At 42.8% G+C, this 20362-nt stretch overlaps 1 protein-coding gene across 2 annotated transcripts; it reads right to left on the reverse strand.

Annotated features, from left to right (window-relative positions):
• Window positions 1-561: 561 nt before the first annotated feature.
• On the reverse strand, window positions 562-14508 carry fez1 (fasciculation and elongation protein zeta 1 (zygin I)). 2 transcript variants are annotated; one of them, XM_066708108.1, is made up of 10 exons: window positions 14124-14508; window positions 10130-10474; window positions 8052-8151; window positions 5967-6053; window positions 4370-4538; window positions 3524-3798; window positions 2106-2186; window positions 1397-1472; window positions 995-1060; window positions 562-733 (listed from the first exon to the last, which is right to left on the reverse strand). In XM_066708108.1, exons 2-10 carry the CDS (start codon window positions 10429-10431, stop codon window positions 717-719), a joined length of 1173 nt encoding a protein of 390 aa, XP_066564205.1. In that variant the 5' UTR covers window positions 10432-10474; window positions 14124-14508; the 3' UTR covers window positions 562-716. The 2 variants fall into 2 exon arrangements, with proteins under 2 accessions (XP_066564205.1, XP_066564213.1); XM_066708116.1 differs by lacking the exon at window positions 995-1060.
• Between the last annotated feature and the right edge of the window lie 5854 nt (window positions 14509-20362).

The following is a 20362-nucleotide window of genomic DNA, read 5'->3' on the forward strand; positions in this document are numbered from 1 at the left end:
TCTGATTGAGTCTTGTTCCAATTTCCACACTGTGGCTAATTTTTCTTTATTTGGTTTATTGCTTATATGTGTCCGTTTAGTGAGTTTGTCCTGTGCTTTATTTTGCCAGCAGAGGGTGGTAAAGGAATAACTTTGGGAAGCAATTCTACAGAACAGTGGGTCATCAGATACAGAAAATGAAGTGTGCAGATTTTATCTAGGGAACAAAAAACGAATTAAATCCTGCACAGTATTGTAATGTACCTGATTGACCTGATTAGAATGAATCCTAATTTAATCTCCGTAACCCATACTTGCCGTCTTCGCTTTCGTTGCATCTTTAAGTCCGCACTGCAGAGGATACAGCTACAGCAAATCTTTTGGCAGGAAGTTGTACGTCTAAACTAAAGGTGTGTTACTGTGCATGAAGCCAGCAGCAGCCCATTGCAGTTGAGGAAGAACTGGTTTGGATTATGGACTTGGATTATAGGCTAATTGAATTTTTTGTATTATTATTTCTGTGATTATTATTATTATTATTGTTATTGTCATTACATTACACAAGGAGGACAGACGAAGTGATATCAGCAAAGACTGTGTTTTATTCAGGATCCTGATGAGTTAATACAATGATACATCAGTATTAATGAAGGGGCGCTCATGCAGATTTGGCTGAAGATGGCAGCGTGGGGCTCTGGGCGGCGAGTCCACTGCTACCCACCGGGGCCAGCGGCTGCTTAAGTGGGACACAGCACTGTAAGACAGGCAGGGCAAGAAAAGTCCAGTTTACTGAGGAGGACAAGGGTACCGGAGACATGGCTGGCAGGACAATGACCGACGTCTCAATGCCTGAGCTTGAATTGCCAGGCTGTCACAGGGATTGTTGATGAATTGATCTCATTGGTGAAATTGTAAAATAAACTGTTTTTGTGTGTGTTTTTTTTTTTGGTATGATGGCCCAGCATATTGACCCTTTGAGAATAATATACACATGCAAAAACCTGTGTGACATTACCTTTCAAAATGTAGTCAGTTAATAATGTTGGCACCTTCTCACTGTCCTCCTTCATTGCATAAAGAACTACAGGACAAGAAACATCTTGGTTATCACACATTAACAATACAGGGAGGGCAGTGGGGGGCAAGCTTTGATACGTGACGACTTCCCAAAGGTATGGATTTATACCCAGAGTGCAATGGGCAAGAAGTCAACGGGAGATATGACTATTAAAGCTGGACATGTGGGTTTCTGCTAGCGGCTGCCTATGAGATACACAGACAGTATGGCTCACACAAACACAGCTTGTAGTGTAAAGAGTGGATGGACTGACAGAGCAATTGGGAGTGAGCTTAAGTGTGAGAGGCGGTCAGTATTCAGTAAGTGAATTACAGTGGTGAATTACAGTGAGGAACTTACTTTTCGTTAGCATCTGAAGGTCTTCCACTGTGGGAGGCGTTCCTTTCTTCTCATAGGGAATCACTGTGTTTAAATACTACAACAACAAAGACAGGACAAACCTTACCCACGGGTTCAAGTGCAAAAGGAAAAAAGCATCATTTAAAGGAGACCACCAGATCGGTTTTACCTCAGAGGAATGAGGGATGGGGAATAGAAGGAAGGCTTTGCTGAGGAAAACGAGTTATTGTGATATCCTAGAAAGAAGTCCCTCTTGATGACAGAAGCTGGCATCTTTATTTTGTTTACTTTTTATCTGTCTATATCTCATTGAGACTGTGCGCTTCCAGGATGTGCATTAACCTCCATCTTGAGGAGAGGGGGATTTACAGGCATTGCCATTATAATGTCCCTTTCATAACTTCATTAAATTTACCATCTTCTTGGCAGGAAACTAGACCAGCGGTACTGAGCATTTCAGCTTCTAAATGGGATGCTATGTTTAGAGCCGAGACCTGCCAAGATGCATAAGTACTTAAAGTAATTTATCATTTTCTGTCCATCAAACTGGAATGGCCAAGCTACACGCAGAACTCCAGAAAGGAAGGCGAGGCTCTGTGGGGAACTGCAACATCCTGAAGAGTGTTTGTGATATATGCCCTTGACTGGAGTCGGCTCTCACCCATGGGTTCGTTCGGTCTGTCACGCATGTGGTCATGAGTGTCCTTACCTGTTTGTCTGTCCCTGAGTTGCCGAATGTCTGTCTGATTCCAGTCTGCAGGATGTTGGAAAGTCCCTCCATACTGAATCGCTGTAAGAAAGGTCATTCGTGGGGTTACAGCGTAGGTGCTTGGATGTGTTTAACTGGGTAAGAAACTGAGTTCAACATGAATGGTTTGCAGATTCCTTGTAATCTACACAGTAGGACAGCAGGTTTTTAATAAATGTCATATTAAAATATCTTCAGTGGTCCCATTGCTGTTCAATGCAGTTGTGAAGGGTTAAAAATATTTCAAGTGTTAACTCTCAGTTTTTATTAAAATAAATCTTGTGAAATATTCCTTACATGCATGATTCTAGTGTGCTCAGTATTAATGTCAACTGTGGTTTCCTCTAGATTCAGCTAAAATACTAAAGAAGATGAATATATATATATATATATATATATATATATATATATATATATATATATATATATATATATAATTGGAAATAAACATAAACAATAAACAAATTCCCCTGACCTGTGCATTTGTCTCATTCTCTCACAGGCAAAGCAGAAGAAAATAAATATTTTGAAGCCATAACCACTGCCACATGTTAAAATGGTTCACATAGTGTGGTTGGCTTGTTTGCACAGTTTAACTCATCATTAATTTTTATGAATCGCCCCCAGCAGGTTTTTATATTCCCCACTTCAACTAAGTTACTCAGCAAGGTTATTTCAGGAGATTTATGTGCCTCTAAGTAGCAACTTTTTAACTGACCTGGCGATGTTTGGCAGTTTTATCTTATTATTTACTCACACACACACACACACACACACACACACACACACACACACACACGTGCAGGCACACACAGGCACAAACAAGAAGAAAAAGATTAGCTTTATTTGATCCTGAAAATGCAATTGAAGTTCCCTGTACTATGCATTGCCCTTTCATGCCATTATCTCTTTTACCAGATGCCAATCACTCTGCCGTCTGTCTGAGAAATTCAGCTAAGCAGCACTACCCTCCTTTGAGCTCTGTTTCAGATCTCATCCTGTCTGAGGCTCTCCTGACTGCTCTGTGTCCCTCGGTAGCGTGTGTGATGGTTTCCCGTCTTGTTCTTCTAGATTCACACAAATTTCCCTGGCTGCCATCATGCATCCTTATTAGTTTACCATTCCCTCACTGTGACAAAGCAACAGGGGAAGGTGACCGTGCTATGCCTTACCATTGACACACCCACACACACACGCACATGCACACGCACACGCACACACACACACACACACACACTCTCACTCACAGCCTTTATTAAGTTACCTGGGTAACAGGTAGTGTAAGCAAAGGTCCAGTGCAGTAAGTCAGTGTCAAGAATAGAAACCCCACCCTCCTTCTGTCCGTTCCTCCCTCATCCCAGAAGTACGAGAGCCCTGACCTTGACTGGCATGGCCCCGGTCTTCTCAGCCTTGGCGTTGCCCTGCAGGCTCATGCCCTTCTCCCTGCGGCGGCGCTTGCTGACGTCCCTCTGCTCCTTCTGACGGTTCTGCACCTCCATCAGGGCCGTGATAAAGGTGTTCTTCACCTCCTTCTCAAACTCCAGCTCATCCCGCCGCGCCAGCTGGGTCACCAGCTCCTCGGAGAACTCCCGGATGGCTGCCTCCACACGGCACAGGAGCTCATTCAGGGCCGCGCTCGGCATCAGCCGCAACCCTGGGGCAGGAGAGCAGGAGGACAGGAAGACAGGAGGACAGAAGGGCAGGAGGGCAGGAGGGCAGGAGGAAAGATGAGGTAGCAGGTCAGAGCGCTGTTTTACAGTCTGAAGAGTGTCAGGTCTAGGAGGTATGCAAAGGGTCAGTGTTACGACTGGGCTTTGCTTTTTCTCTGAGCTATGAAGTTTTAAAAGGTGTAAAAGTTTTAATTGTATTATTTATGGAGTACACTAATCTAATATTTTAGCATTTACCTAATGCAGTTTTTGCTGTCTGCCTTGCTTTACACAAATAATTGCGTTTATTCGCCACCAACATTCTAGTTTTCATTTGCATGGTCACTGTACTGTTCTACCTGTAAGTGCCTTAAAGTTACACAAGTTAATATGTTCCTTTTGGTGGGTAGACACGGTACTACAGCAAGCAGGAGTTTTCTAAATCATGTTAGGAAACAAAAACAGTATTGCTTTTGCTTTTGTTTTTTCCTGCTAATGGCCAGGATATTTATGCCCTGGATAGTCATAGACCTGTCCTGGCTCCCACACCGGGAGGAGAGATCGAGAGTCAGGTACCTTCGTAGGAGCAGTTGTTGTTGAAAGCCTGCGAGAGGACGCGGATCTCTTCCAGCAGAGAGGCATCGGGCTGAACAGAGGAGTCCACACTCTCCTCCTCCTCCTCCTCTTCTTCAGTCTCCTCCGGGTCTGGGGAGTTTTCCATCATCTCCACTATCTCCTCAATCACCTGAGCCACAGAAACAGCACCTCAAGCAGGGGTGACTTCACATACCATCCCCCGATCCCGATCCCCGTCACAGCCCTGACGCTGTCAGTAGGGTGCTGATGAGTACCCTGCCCTCAGTCTCACTCTTAGCCCTCAGTCAAGCTGGCGCTCAGCTTTCCAAGGGTCTGGCAGCTCCCCGTCACCCAAACGTACAAAGACTAACTTGTGAGATTGCGAAGCATGAACAGTGAAAATGTCTTCTGCTCATCATGCTCTAAACTAGGCTGACACCGCTGTCCCCTTTTCTGTTGAAACTTGACAACACAGGAAATGTGGTTTACCAATGGGAAACTGTGGGGCGTGCGAGGACCAAACTGAGCACTCGGCTCTGTTTTCTAATGCGTGTGGCGAGTGTGGGGAGTGTGATGCTGAAGAATCAGTAGGTCAGGCAGTCGGCACAGTATCAGAAGCCTTGCAATAGTGGGGGCTTTCATTTTAACAGCCAGCTGGAACTGAAAGTCAATACAGTGTCAATAGGGTTCTGTGTTTGCATACCTGAAGTGTCTGAATACATTTACTATGGCAATGGCCATAGCAACAGAAGGAATGGAGAGGCAGAAGGAGCAGAATTGGGGATGCGGAGCACTTGCAAGATTTTTATTTAGCTTCTGCAGTTTGCTGGGTTTAGTCTGCACACCTCATTTTCAGAGCCTGCAGGCAGTTAGGTTTAGTATTCCTCAGGACTGCAGTAGGTGTGACTGGGAGGACTCGGCCACACTGCGTCTCCACATTGCTTTGTGGCCTAAATAGCTGTGCTCCAATTTTTACTTGTCCCAGCTAAAAGATTCAAGTGACTTTACTTTAAACTGTGGTGGGAAAACTGCCTCGTTTTGTGGTGGTGGTGGAGGGTGGGGGCATTATATACAATTGTAAAAGGTGCATAGATAAAAGATTTTCATCTTGACATTAAAACGTATCCCATTGCCCCTTTAAAGTGAATTAGTAATTAATAATACAAGTTAAACTCATACAGTGTATATTGAATCTTGCTGTTTTTTAGCTTCGAAGAAATGTAAGAAACCTTGAGAGGGACAAAACCCTACTCCTTCTCAATAAGTGTGCCATTCCAGAGAACAGCAATGTGTATTTGTATTTGCTTGATATCCTTTCTGTACCACACTAACCCATGAGTAACATTAGGAATATAGTATAAGGTCGTTAAATAAAAATCTTATGGTCATTTACTCTAAAATCCCCCTGAATTAAACAGTAGTTAAAGACGATTTTGTGTAATTCAATGTCTATTTTATTGGAGATCTGGTGGACTAGTTTCGGGGTATTCAGAAAACCTGACACATATCAGTACAAAAGTGTCAGACTTGTCACGTCTTTCCTCCAGCCCAGTGTCAGCGTGGGAGGCTATGGGTTCCCCTGTTTCATTTTAATCACCTGATCAGCCGTTATTAGGGGTTCCTCAGCCAGAGCGCTTGTGTTGTCATTCTTCTCGTTCATTTCTTCCTCCTCCTTTTCGTGGATCTTCAAAAGAAGGACATGAAGTGTGATCAGTATCAGGCACGCATTCTCACTCATGTATGTGTAAATCATTTTTTGTTAGTGCTGGGAAACATAGGTCATGTGATGATGAAGAACAGAGTGATTGGAAGGGTGGTCAATTTAGTAGGTCATGCTTTCATCTGTACTCACAAAGATACTTAGCTTGATAATATCTGCTTCAGAGCTGCGTGTTTATATTTTAAAATGCGGTTGGAGATTGCGCAAAGAACATTGTGAAACTGACATCAGCCATTTCCTGATTCGGCACCCTGCAAATGTTGCAGACTAATGCATCCCCATCCCTCCATTATCTGCTCAGCCCGATGCCTGTGATTGTGCTTGTGCCATCTGATTGTGCTCCTCTCCAGGATTAATTGCACAGCCATCATTTGTATAAACTGTCTGTTGCCAACTATATGCAGCTCTTCCTGATCAGCAACACTTGCCCATCCCATGCCATCCCCCACCCCCCACTTCCTCCTGCCTCCGCAACAGCTCAGTCCTGTACACAATGTACTTGTGACATTGAAAGCCAGTCGTGCCATTCCTAAAATTACTCTTGCCTGTGCTGGACTTGAATGAAGTGAAGGACATGGCACAAGGGGATACTATAAAAAGAAACCTGCAATAAAAACAAATCTAAAAGCATTGCAATCCTTTATCCATCACTCTTACTGTGTTTTGTGTCTATTTAACCTTAACCTGTTTTTTTTTTTATTATCCCTCAAATCATTTTACTTTTTTTTTTACAATGGACTCATAGAAGTATTAGAATAAAATAAAAATAAAAAAATTTAAAAAATTTTTTTTAAAAAGTTTTAAATATTTTTTAAATTATCTGCAAACAACACTTTGGGTCAATGTGACCTGAGCTATTCCTGGAATATTCTGCAATGGCCAAGTCAATCACCTGACCTGAATCCAATTGAGCAGCATTTCACTTGCTGAAGGCAAAACGCCCCAGGAACAAGCAGGAGCTAAAGACAGCTGCAGTGCAGACCTGGCAGAGCATCACCAGGGAAGAAACCCAGCATCTGATGATGTCTATGGGTTGCAGACTTCAGGCAGTCATTGACTGCAAAGGATTTGCAACCAAGTATTGAAACTCACAATTTAATTCATGATTATGTTAGTTTGTCCATTTACTTTTGAGCCCCTAAAATTGGGGGGACCACATATAAAAATGGGTGTAATTCCTACACTGTTCACCCAATTTGGATGTAACTACCCTCAAATTAAGGATGAAGGTCTACACTTAAAGTACATCTTAATTGTTTCCTTTCAAACCCATTATGGTGGCAAACAGAGCCAAAACGATGACAATTGTGTCACTGTCCAAATATTTATGGACCTAACTGTAAGTCAAAATATAGAACTTGCACACTTAATAAAGCTCCAAAAACTAGACATTGATATAATTGTCTCCCAGGAGAAATTAAGGTGATTTTCTCGGGAGTGCGACAGTATCTCTCACCATGATCACATTATTAAAATATGTATTTGAGTTTATTATAAATTAAAGTTAGCCTGGATCCAAACCAGCTAGGCCCTTAAGCACTACCCAACAGGACACATTTGCCCACCACACCCCTCCATGTCCTCCAAAATAATGTGCTATTTTCTACCTTGCCTGGCCCTTATGCTGATGATTCTCTGACTTCTACCAGTGTCATCAGTTTGTCTTAAGGAAAAAACATACTCCGATGCTTGACCTGGGCTTTATGTGAGCAGAGCCGTATCTTTCTTTTCAGCAGTCACTTCAGATTGAAGAAAAGACATGGACTCTGTCACTCTGATAATTATTCCTTTTTTGTCATTTTTTTGTGACCCACCACATTTCACCAACATAGTTAAAAAAATCTGTTTTAGGAGAGTTTAAGGTTTTTTCCAGCACTGCACAATTAAGGCAAATACAAGAGGGTGGAAAAAGTGTCTAAATCACAGGCAGGTAAGAAAGGCATGGCAGTGAAGACGAGGTACCTCCTGGTCAGAGAGATTGCCGTTCAGTCCCTCTGTGTTTTGGTCATCCCAGCTTGAGCCACTGGAGGGCATATAGTTGTCAGTCAAAGCATCCCACACCCTGCAAACACAGCATAGAGAAAAGAGAAGATGTTGGTTCTACGTTGGTCCTGCTGTGCTTTGTGCCTTCACAACCCCCCACAAAGCATTGCAGGGGCATGGGTGATGTTTACTAGTCCCCAGCCAAGGATCCATCTCTCTGGATCCCACATCTGTTTTTGTACTGTCTGAAACACGAATGCAAAAGAGTTTTACACCAGAAAATCCAGTATGGATAATGTTTTTTTTTTTTTTTCAGAAATGAGTAGTCTCGTGCTATATTAACATGTACAGTAAGATAGGAATAATACACGCCAAAGCCAATGATATACCTGCATAAAGAACATAATTTAAAAAAGATTTAAAAAAAAGAAATCTATCTTTTCAAAGATAGCTGTGACAATATTGAAGTTACACTTGCGCATTCTTTACTAATTAGGCTTTTACACTATATATAAAATTAAAATTATAAAAATAATGAAATGAAAGCGTAGTGCTGTCACATATACTGGGAGCCTGAATCATTAGGCAGCAAGAAATTGTTACTGTAACTGCAGAATGAAAAGCATAGGGAAGCAGGGAAGAGTTCAACAGCAGCGCCTGAAACGTACGAATGTGCCGGACGAAATGGAAAGGCTGCGGAACACAATATTACAAACAGCATCAGAGTCGAAATACAGATTTACCTGATGGAACTCGTATAGCCCCCCATCCTTCTGAGGCCGTATCTCTCAGGACCTTCTTGTGCACTTGATATACAAGCCCCACCCCCTCTCTGGGTGAGCCCTGTACTTGAGTGTGGAGCTGTCCGATACTGCTCAGGCCAAGAGTGAGGGACAGAAACCTCTCTTTGTTCCCTCTGCCGCCTGAATACCCTGCACGTTCAATGGCACTGCCAAGCACTAAAGGGAACAACTATCTATTCATAGACAACATTACTTAATACTCAACCTCTCTTGTTGGCGTTTGCCTCTCTGTAGTCCACTTTAGCACTACCGGCACTCACTGGTACCAACCAGCACTTTACCACATAGTAAATTCTAGTTTGTCAAAGCTAACTTTCTTCCTGAGATTGCCAAGGTGTTTGATATTTGTTGGATCTAGTTAAAAAATGGAATGCAAACTTCATAATCTATTTGGCTTCCAGAATGGCGTATAACTGTGAATTTGTCTCACAATAGATTTAATAAATTGAATAGATCCCATAACAATTATTGTGGGATATTAAGCTTTATTTAAGCCATGAAAATATGGAGGCTTTAAGTTGGCCACTCAGAATGAATATCCACCTTTTTCTGTACCCACAAGCCACTGCAACGGCGCTATTTTTATCAGGAAAGAACTATTATTAGACAATGTGTAATTTGACAGGCTTTGTCTCCACTACAAGCTGTCAATGCATCAAACAGCTAGGATTGTAATCAGGAGGCAGCAGTCACAGACAAATGTAAGAACTGAAGCATAAACAATACATATGTTGAATTATTTAGCGCAGATAAAATCAGTTACGGACTGAGGTAAAGCAGCCCTGCCAAATGACATCATTTTAACTCTCTGCTTTGTTTTCTGGCAGACCATCTGTGAAACAGGGAGGTTTCCTAAGAAAAAAAAAGAATTGTGGTGCCCACACATGAGGGTAGAATTAGTCTTCTTAGCTGTGCAAGCTGGCCAAACTGGCAAGATATTTTCTGGATATTTATTTTGGAGTGTCCTATTCATTTTAATACAATTAGGCAAAAGAGAAAGTGGCAAGAAAAAATTAATAAAAATAATAGAAAAGTGTTGAACCTCTGTAAAGTAGCTTTCATAGCCAAAATATCTCAAAGTGCTCTACTGAAACCAAAACAAATCGATGTGTGCCATTGCAGTAAATACAGCAGTTACCATATCTTAGAAGCAAAAAGGCTAAGAATATTAAGTATAGGAAAGAAGAATGACAAGATGATTATGGTGGGTTTTGCAGCACAGGAAGAAGTGTGGCAGGGAGAGACGACACTCACTCTTCATCCTGAAGCAGCTCCTCATCCTCGCCCGCATGTGTCTGGTTGCGCACAGGGGCCAAACCCTCGGTCTTGGTGTTGTAGTTTCGGAAGCAGACATGGAGCTTCTCATCAAACTCATTCACCAGGTCCTCCATGGACTTGAAGCTCATCATCTCTGAGAAGTTCTCCAGCTCCGAGAAGTCCTCACGGGCCAGAGGGGCGGTGTTGTTGGGACGCAATGGCACCTGGCTCAGTTCCTCCTCCCGACATGGTCTCAGGTCCTCAAAGTCCTCATCCAGACACACCAAGGGGGCTTCCATACTGCCTGCTTCCCTGGCTGGGCAACACTCCTAAGTGGGAACCCTGGGTGGAAGACAGAGAAAGATGGAGGAACAGCTGTGAATATAAAGAAGCACAGTGCTGGGAAGGCAGTGCTGGTTTTTAATTGGTTGTAGTTCCAAAGACAAAAAGACAGAAAAACAAAACAAAACAACAACAAACAAAACCCCCAAATACAATTATTTGCAGACTAAATGTTATTTTTAGACCATTGGTGCATTAAATAATTAATTAATAGTTTTTGCATTTGTTTTAGAAAATGAGGTGAACGGGGGAATGAGACGGCACAGCCAGCCCCTCCGCCCTCAGGGGTTGAATCATGCAATTGACTTTGTAGGAGGTTTATCATTAATGGAGAAGAACTCATTAAATAAATTCCTCTGATAATAGAGGGATTCGGGAATCCAGACCTAGAAAGTGAAACCAGTCTTTCCTAATGGGATATTGCACCTCCACAGTGTGGAGGAATTTAATTATTTTTGTTTTTCTTAGTCTGGGAATGAGTGTGAGTTCTCATTTTCCTGAAGGCCTTTACAGATGGAAGCTACCTTTCCTGCAAATTAAACAGTCCCACTCCCACACAGCCCCTACTGCCCCACCTACCTATAGGGTGCCTCTGCTTTACATTTTCTCTTGAAATTATGTTATGTACCGTGAAATGGATGGACATTTGTTCCCACAAGATAGGATAGCTTTTATTCTGATACCACTGGGATGATAGTTAACTTTATATTCCAGTAACAGTTTAGTTTGATTTCAAAGGATTACTTTCTCACTGTCCATCATATATTGATTATTAACTATTAACCTGTGATTTTTCAGGCTTTATTCACTTATTTGTATGTATTTATTTTTGTATTTATATTCTCAGCGAGAGTCTTGTCAGTCTGCATTTTCATTACTGCCAGAGACATGTCTCTGCTCCAGGCACCCAGAGTGGTGAATATGTAAAGATTATTATTTCCTGCCCGCGCTGAAGGATGGAAGAATGCAATTGTATAAATTGCCCTTGACTGCAATTTCAGGCATTATCTTGATTTATTAAAGAAAGTGAACAGAGGCGAGGCTGTCTGATTCTCTCTTGTAAACATCCACTTGCAGACCTACCTTTGCCCTGGACATCATCCATGATGGGCAGAGAGACAATACAGGCCCACACATTATTCATGTCCAATTCCCTGGAGGGGACATGGCAGCTGAGTGTTCTCCTCCAGCCCTCGGAGTTTCCTTGAAATTTTGTCAGTATAATCTTGCAAAGAGCCAGGCACAATGAGCTTACAGCCAGTGTAAGAGGCCCAACTGTGCTTTTCCTCAAAGTCAAGGTGTTTGCGAAAGTTCAGAAAGCAAGTTCTGTATTTAATGAGCTCGGCAGACACTGAGTCCTTGCACTACCAGCAGGACAGACATGAGAAACCAGGCTAGAACTTAGTGAAACATACAATATTAAACCCTGGGAATGGAGATCATTAACCATTTCACTGCATCTGCTGGGAGGATTCTGGGTAAATCAACTCCCAAGATTGTACAGGAGATACAATATGACAGGAAGTGCTTATCCAGCTGTGGAATCTTTCATTTTTCAGAGAGACGGTTGATTTCTCCATCTCTGTTTTGTGATATTAACTTGGGTGGTTATTGAATGGGTTATGATGCTCTGTGCAGCACATTTCTGGGAAGGAGCTTGAGTCAGCAGAAATGCCCAGCGATAAAAGCCTTTACCTGGGAGTGAAAGCCCTTTAATGAAATGCTGATGGCCTGGCTGTTATGAGGTCTGTCCAAGACTGTATTAGATTCCAGAAGGAGTTCTGCAATTCATCCATCTGATTTTTAAAGTTGCTGTTTTTAAGCATGCCCTGTGTGCAATGACTATATGCACAGGGCTGGGTTTTCTTAAAATTAGTTTAGAACACTTTTTCACATCTAATTCTACTGTATGTATAACCCAAAAAAGAGATACATTCTAATCTGCTGAAAATACCCCTCAGGATATTCCAGTAGCTGCAATGGTCCTGTAAATGTTAGAAGGGTGAATTTATAACAAAGAAAAATAATAGTGAATTACACAAAAATCACAAGCCTGTTTGCAGGATTATCATCCCTTGCAAAGGGAATGCCAAAAAAAAAAGTTTGTCCAACCATGTTGGAAAAAGATGATTATCTTTCTTTCTTTCTCACTCTCTCTCTCCCACTGAGATGGATTTAACGCCAAACTGATTCGACAAAATGGTCAAACAGTCAAAGAAAGGAGCACTGGCCTGGACAAGCTGTGGTGTTAAAATGGACCTGGGAGGCACCGGAGAATCTGGATATGCTTCTTCAAAAGAGAGAAGGAGTGGGCTTTGCTTCACTAGCTGTAGCTTGAAAGAATGTATCGGACAGGAAATTAATTAGCTATTTTATTGTAATGACTTCAGGAGAGAGGGCAATGGAGGAGGCAGACCTATGATGGGAGCTTGCCAGAGTTTTCTGGACCATTTGAGGGACTGAAGTTCCAGTGCAGTGAAAAGGGGAGCAGTATGTGTATGCTCTGAGAAGTTATGAAGCCCAGTTGCAATTTGGCATGAAAATAACAACACCAACAATAACAGCAACAATGGAAAAAAGGAGAGCAGTATCCACAGTGTTACTAGGCTGGTGAAAGGAAAAATCCATCATCTTTTGTTATTCCAGGCACAGGCATGCAGGTCCGGGGTCTTGGGGAGTATAGGCAACAGAGCGTGGCTGTGTGTGTTCATGTGTGTGTGTTGTGTGTGTGTGTGTGTGAACGTGTGAATGAATGAAAGAGCATGCTGGCATTCCATGGACTATCATTTAACCTTCACCTGGCCCTATTCTGCTCCTCATATGGTCTCTCCTAACCATGGTCCCATGCCACCTGCTCACTCTCCCCTCCAGCACACACAGACTCCTGCACATTACAGCAGCAGGCACCACAGACATTTAAAACGGCTTGAATGAAAAGGCTAAAGAGAAATTGGCATTTGAAGAAAGAAGAAACCATCATAGGGCTTGGGGACGAGTACTGTTATTAAATCCTTATCTGCAGTGCCTGTCAATCACTTTTTTAATCAAAGATTTAAATATATATACTTAGATATGAATACATTAGATTTAGGTATATGTTTTTGATAATTGCTGCATTCTCATGTAGATGTTCGGCCCCCGGATTGTGAATTGTGTGTTTAAATTTGCATTTCACTGATTAATCACATTTATAGGTTACACATGCAATCCCACATTGGTGCATTGCTAACAACATAGTGTTCGTAAGACCGGTCTGAATATGAACCCACTCGTCCACCATGAACACGTTCATGGTCAATATTAGCAAAGCGTACATGTTGACATTTCTCATGCTATACACTGTGTATTAGGGGAGATCAGCGTGGCGGCATTGAACGACCGTCAAAATATTTATCTGGTTCATGAATGCAGCTTAGGCAAATCACATTAGCTGCGAAAATTATTTGAGTGACAAAGAGGTTATTGAATATGCTGGACCGAGTGGAGTGGAGAGAGAGGCAGAGCAAGAGAGAGAATGAGAGGCAGGGGAGCAGGGGTAGAGCATAGGACTGAATCGGTAACGAGGGAGAGGGAGAAAAACAATGGAGACTGAGAGAGAGAGGGAGAGAGAGAGGGAGAGGGGCAGGGATGGAGAGAAGCATTACGGTACCTGTGATGAATGCGTTTCTCGTTCTGTTGCTGGGAGACAGCCCCTCCTAGGCAATGCAGATGTCAGCTACACCACCTTCATCTGCACGTCTCAGCACTTGGGAACCAGAGGCACACAGAGGCATCCCTTGTCAGTGGAGGAATGGAGGAAGTGGTAGCAGTGGCAGCAGTGGTGGAGGTGGTAGTGTTTATTATATGGTCTCCCCCTCCTTCCTCTCGAATTCCCTGCTCTCAGGTCTTTCCCCGGCCCCTCGGAATGAATCCCCTGTCTCCCAGTCCTGATCTAGCGGCGACTGTGGATGCTGTGTGTGAATCAGTAAGCAGTCAGCCTCAGCAGCAGCAACGCTGGAGAGAAGAAGCCCGAGCTGGTGAGGAATAGAAGCATCACCACGGCGACACAGAGAATCCGCCTCCCTCTCCCCCCTTCCACTTCACTCCCCTCCCCTCCCCATCACACACGTCACCACCCCCCCACCAACCCTGGCTTCTCAATATTCATGAGCCGAGTGAGCTGTGAGATGTAGGATTGGTTTAGCACAGTGCAGCACAGCAAACACTGGCCCAGGCCCTGCCATTAACCTTGCTGCCTGCCTGCTTGTGATTGTAAGGCCGAGAGCTGTGTTTCGGTTTCTTCTCCCTTTGCTTGTGTTTGCTTGTTTTGTGTACCAGAACGCTTTTGCAGAGGTCACCGTCCTTCTGCATTAGCATGGGGTGAGAAATGCTGTGCCGAGACACAAGCAGCGGTGTAGATGAAAACCCAGACCAGCAGAGTGATGCCAGGCATTTCTTCCTCTCACAGCAGAACCAAGCGCTGCTGTGTGGCACTGGCTGACATCCCAGACCTCTCTGGCCTAAGTGCTGATTGTAATGGATGGTGCTGTGACAGAAGATAGAAAAAATAATATTTATGTGCTAATGATAACTGAAAGCAGCACTTTGATGTGCCTTCAGAAAACAGCTGTGTTGCGTCATTCCTGTTGGACCGACTCTTCTCTGCCCTTCTGCACCTCTCTGCTAATACAGCGCTGTGCCATCAGCATTTATTCATGTAATGACTACAGTTCCTGTAATGAGTACAGTAGCACTTGTGCCTCTGAAAGTGTTCCCCCAGGTTTAATGTGACCTCTGTTATTGCTATTGTCCCAATCCTGGTCCCTGTACAGCCAGCGTGGGAAGCGCAGTGTTGGAAGCAACACTGAGATGCCTGAACACTGTATCTCTGCTGAGATGCACCGCCTTCCTCGGCTTGCTGTGACACCCCACTGCCGTCACAGTTTCACTTCAGCAGGATCTGCCTGATCTCTTGGCTGGATTTAATATTGGATACAGAAATAAATAAACATATACATACAAACATTAACTGTAGCTGGTATTTATAGAATCGTACAGGAATTTGTGTTTTTGGAAAACTTCACTACTTTTAAAGAAGGCATTCCCTGAATAACATGCACATTTGCTGCCAATGCCCGTAGAGCTCAGCTTCCTGTTGTGTTTACATTGTACAGGGCTGTAAGATATACACATGCATGGCCTCATGTTCAGGTTTAACATGAATGAACTTGTTATTTATGTGCCTGACTGTAAGATGTATGGGATATTGGAAAGAGCACTCCAGCATTGGCAACCCCCTGGCTGTTGTTACTACAATGTTATATATTATTCATAAGCTTGTTACTTACAAAGCAGTTTTGTCCAAGGGCTGAAATGCAGTCTTGATTTTCCAACATGGACCAATGGTCCAACATCTTCTCAGAGAAATATTGAAATACTGCTCAAGTAAAGATGTGAATAGTCAGTTTTACTTAGTTGTGCCCAACTCTGATTTAACTCATCATCAAATGAAAATGAAACATCAGTCCTAGTCTCTGTGTGGCAGGCTTCTTTGTTTTATACAACCTTGTTGGTATTGTCATTTGCTTTCAGCTAAGAAAACTGCTGTAATGATGGTACACATGACACATCCACTCTACCTCTCTATCAGGTAAAGATTTATTTAAAAAAAAACACCCTGCTGCTCGAAATTAAAATGCCAGGTGGGTTTTTTCACCGGCAACTTTGAAAACAATGTCTTGTACATTATCGACCCCATTTGTGTCTTTCTTGTTTTTGAGGGAATAGATATTTAAAATAAAAAGTTAGACATTGTGGTTGTATCAGAGCACACACTCTGGGGTGAAGGCTTAGCTAACCTGGGTCTGAAAGCCCATGTAAGAATATTTCCTTTACGCCTTCATTTATTTTGTTTGGTTTCGCAACTGTAGATATGTGCACGTGCATAGAAGAACAATGAAAGTAATTCCAGAGAGTAATCACCTCAGCACTACAGCCATGGTTCTCACTGCCGTCAACAAAAAAAATATTATGAATATTGATCATCTTCTCAGGGGTTTCTCACAAAAATCTCCGATACCAAGATCCCCCGTAGCTGCTGATGCGGTAGCTATAGAAACGCTTACATAATGTATGAGGCAGGGCTGTGTCTGAAAATTCGTGGATCCAGAACAAAACAATGGTGCAGGTGATTTGAAACTAGATGGATTTGGCTTAACTGAGTTGATGAGAGAGGGCAGATACTGATACGCATGGTGGAGCAGGCATCCCTTCAGGAGAAGACATGATTTCAATGTCATTCAAAGTGTGGAAGAATGTATATAGGTCTCTGTGTGTGGTGACAGACAACTGCTTACTGGTGCTTTTGTTGTTGTGGTGGTTTTGCCTTTTTTCTTTCCAGTTGGTTACCATTTGTATGTTCTTTGGCAATGATTTATAAATAGGATAGGCATTGTTTGTTTCCTCTATAGACTGTGAAATCTTATGGGTGTTCTGCTGACGTTATTTTTTAAACTGTCAATAATCGGAAGCAAAGAGGCAGGATGAATGACAGAGAAAGAAGGAGTGAGAGAGAGGGGGAGATAAAGAGAGGGAGTGAATAAATTAATGAGATGGTGGGATGGGAGGGGGGGACTGGGCTTTAAGCTCAATGCCAGTAATGACTTCATCACCCGGGAGGGATTCAACTCACCTGCTGAGAAAGAAAGAGAAATGGAGAGACAGAAATGGGGGGGGGGTGGCAGGGAAGTGTGATGTAATCTTCTAACAGCAGAAACAACACAAGCTGCCACTTGTATCAAGACAGCGCAGTACAGCACGGAGCATGTATGTATTATTGTGTTCACATCGGTTGATAATGGGGTTCACAGATTGCAGATTGGAGAACCAATTATGGGAAATCATGGCCAGGCACTCACATCCACTTAACATCATGATGCATTGTGTCAGCTGTTCATATCAATTATTAATATACCTTATCAAGTAAAAAGATACATATTTCTGCTACGTCTTCCCCCGGATATTGAAAGGGTAACATATTCACATCATGTTACTTGTTGCAATAACCATTCCTGAAACAGGGCCAGTGTGCCATTACAACATACATATTTAGATAGTATGCATTATGCATGTCATCAACTCATTGAGTTTTGTAAAATGTCAGTGGTTATACCCTGTTTATTATTATCATTAATGTACTGAAAACAACAATAAAGTGTGTATAATGATTTATGATATTTGTGGTTATTGTTTTTTGTTTTATTTGGGGCAAGAGATCAACATGTCAAACAGGATAAGCAATGTTGTTGTGTTTTTGAGAAACAAAAAGAGAAATGGGAGATAAACAGCCCGGCTTGATGTGCACCACACTGCTTTCACAGCTGAATGACCTGATTTTTCTTTGCAAGCCCCCCCCCCCCCTGCTCCCCTCCTCTCTATCCCCTCCCATCAGCGCTGCACACTCAGAGAGGACACTCAGTGACGAAGAGGCCCTGTTGCCATGGTTACTTGGCCTGCGCTGCTGAATGTTGCACGTGAGGTGGTTGCCGTGGTAATTACTGAAAAAAGAGGGAGACTGAATGGAAGCGGCACTGAGCTTCACTCACTCTTGCTCTGATGTGTGTGTGTATGTGTGGTTCAGTGGGTCTGGGCTGAATGGAAGAAACAGACTGTTTTGATTGACAACAATAACAAAAAAAAGAGCGAGCCTGATGTTGTACTGCCTCCTAGTAAATCCCTCTCAACTGTCTCGTACACAGACCCCTGTGCCCTGTCCCCACCCCGAGTGACTGCTGTGTGCTCCGATTGCTCTGAATGGCCCTCCTGCACGCTGAGCTGTCGTGTCCCCACCCCCTCCAGTGTGGTGAGAAGCGCTTATTTGATTATTCAGGTTCAGGTTTCCAAGGCGGAGTTAAATTCTGTTAATTGGTCTTCCCGTGCACAGTGGGCACGCTGCTGCCACTGACTCCCCTACCCTGCAAGTAATCAATACAGAATAAAGCTTTTCAAAGGAGCATCTCAGTCTGCGCCATTTCCCAGCAGATCAATACCAATCATCCTTACATGATGCATTAGGCATCCATGCACTTCATATTATTATTATTACTCTGATTATTTTAAAACAATCATGTCTGCAGTGGGTGGCATCCTGGAAGGGAAATTTGTATGTGTATCCAGTTTGTGTGTATATATGTACATGTGTGTGTAAACACAAATTTCTATCAAAAAAAATGTCTGGCTCATTAACATAATTTTGCACCAGGGAATAATATCAATGCAATGCATTGGAGTGAGAGCAAGAACATATTTATCCCTAAAATAATCAATATGCCACCAACTACATGAGCAATTGCATCAGCTCCCCGAGGAGAACACGGCATTCAGACCTGGGGGAACAGTTATCAGGATCAGGACGCTGAAAGGCCATTTACAGGGCTGTAGGTCTTGCTTACATGGTGTTGTAATTGAAAGGGTCATAATTGGTTCTTGTAGTTCATCTACAGGAGTGATGAAGAGAAGCTTCAGTATTGGATGTCCTCAGCATGGCCTGCCCCCCGCGCTCCCTTGACCCTCAGTACAGATGGACACCCAGGGCTGTCCAGGGTTTCTCCTGTCATGCTTCTATGGGAGGGTCACTGTGTAGCTCTGGTCAAATGTTGGACAGTTCTCTTACAGGTTTGATATAGACCTTATAAAGAGATACATCCTCAGAATTGAAATTCCCTGAAGACACTTCATGAAGAAAGGTAGGACATTCATATACTGTTTCTGTGCCCCAGTCCACTGTGTTTGCTTCTACACTGTGAAATACATGGATTATTACGTTTTTGTTTTAAGATTTCCTCTCGTTTTGCATGAACATTTTCTCGATAGCTCTAGAGCTCGAAAGCTTTGAACCTTGTCTTCTCTGTCAGCTCCTGGTTTCCTTTTCAAAGGTGTTATTCACTACAATCATACTGCTTCCATTGCAGCAGAACGTTTGCATTTTAACAACGTTCTTTGAAAGAAAATGCAATGTATTGGATGTATGTATGTATGTAGGTATTTATTTATTTTGAAGTCTGTTCTTTTATTACAATCATAAACTGCATGGAAAGCACTTTGTACATTAGTTTTCCACTCAGGAATTGTGTGCCCACTTGTCTTGGGCAGATTTCAGCTGGAGTGCAGCGGAGGCTTTATCTTTTAGTTAGCCGCTGACACTGACAAAAAATCTGAAAGAGAAACAGCCTCACACAGTCTGCGGACTCTGCAGATGCAATTACTTTCTGAAGTACTGAGAAGATTTGTCCAGAAACCATTTAACATATTAAACAAAGGTTTGTAGCACGTAGGCAAGTCTTTTAGATCTCAGGCTGGAATTAAATCAAAAGTCTGACCTGCACAACAACTACATTTAAAAAACCTTTATGTTGGTTGGTTGGTTTATATGTTTTTGTTTATCAGGTTTTTATTTTCTTCCATCAAGTACTGGGCTGTAACTTACCTATTGCAGGCATGTCAAAGGTGGGGTAAGATCTCGCCTTCATTTTAGAAAAGGCCAAGTGGTGCAAAACTAATTTAATTTAACCCCTGACAGGAAGGACAAGGTCAGTCTTTCCTCACTCACAGGGCGTGCTTATGCCACACAGCGCGAGAGCTCAGGAAAATAGGAAACTATCAGATATTCTGACCTCTGCCATGTTGTGTGTAATTAGGAAGCTACTGTCACAAAAGCACAACTCGGATTAGCAGCATGTTGTCAGTGAATCCCCCTTTGCAGTGGTGTGTGGTGGAGTGCTGAACACTACACTTTTTTCCTCCAATGCCAAGAACCCCTGTTTACCATTTATGTTTATTTTTGAATATTTTCTGCACAGCCCAATGAGAATTAATCTGACACTTCACAAAAGGGACCTGATTCAATAGCAC

Source organism: Amia ocellicauda, chromosome 1 (genome assembly GCF_036373705.1).
Source record: "Amia ocellicauda isolate fAmiCal2 chromosome 1, fAmiCal2.hap1, whole genome shotgun sequence".
Lineage (NCBI taxonomy): Eukaryota > Metazoa > Chordata > Actinopteri > Amiiformes > Amiidae > Amia > Amia ocellicauda.

Bases quoted from the DNA above. Each gene is read 5' to 3' on its own strand.
- fez1 (XM_066708108.1), bottom strand. From the start codon at position 10,431: ATGGAAGCCCCCTTGGTGTGTCTGGATGAGGACTTTGAGGACCTGAGA. The intron at 6,054-8,051 runs GTACCTCGTCTT...CTTCTTTTGAAG, and splicing joins GCAATCTCTCTGACCAGGAG to ATCCACGAAAAGGAGGAGGA. The intron at 4,539-5,966 runs GTGATTAAAATG...TCTGTGGCTCAG, and splicing joins CCCTAATAACGGCTGATCAG to GTGATTGAGGAGATAGTGGA.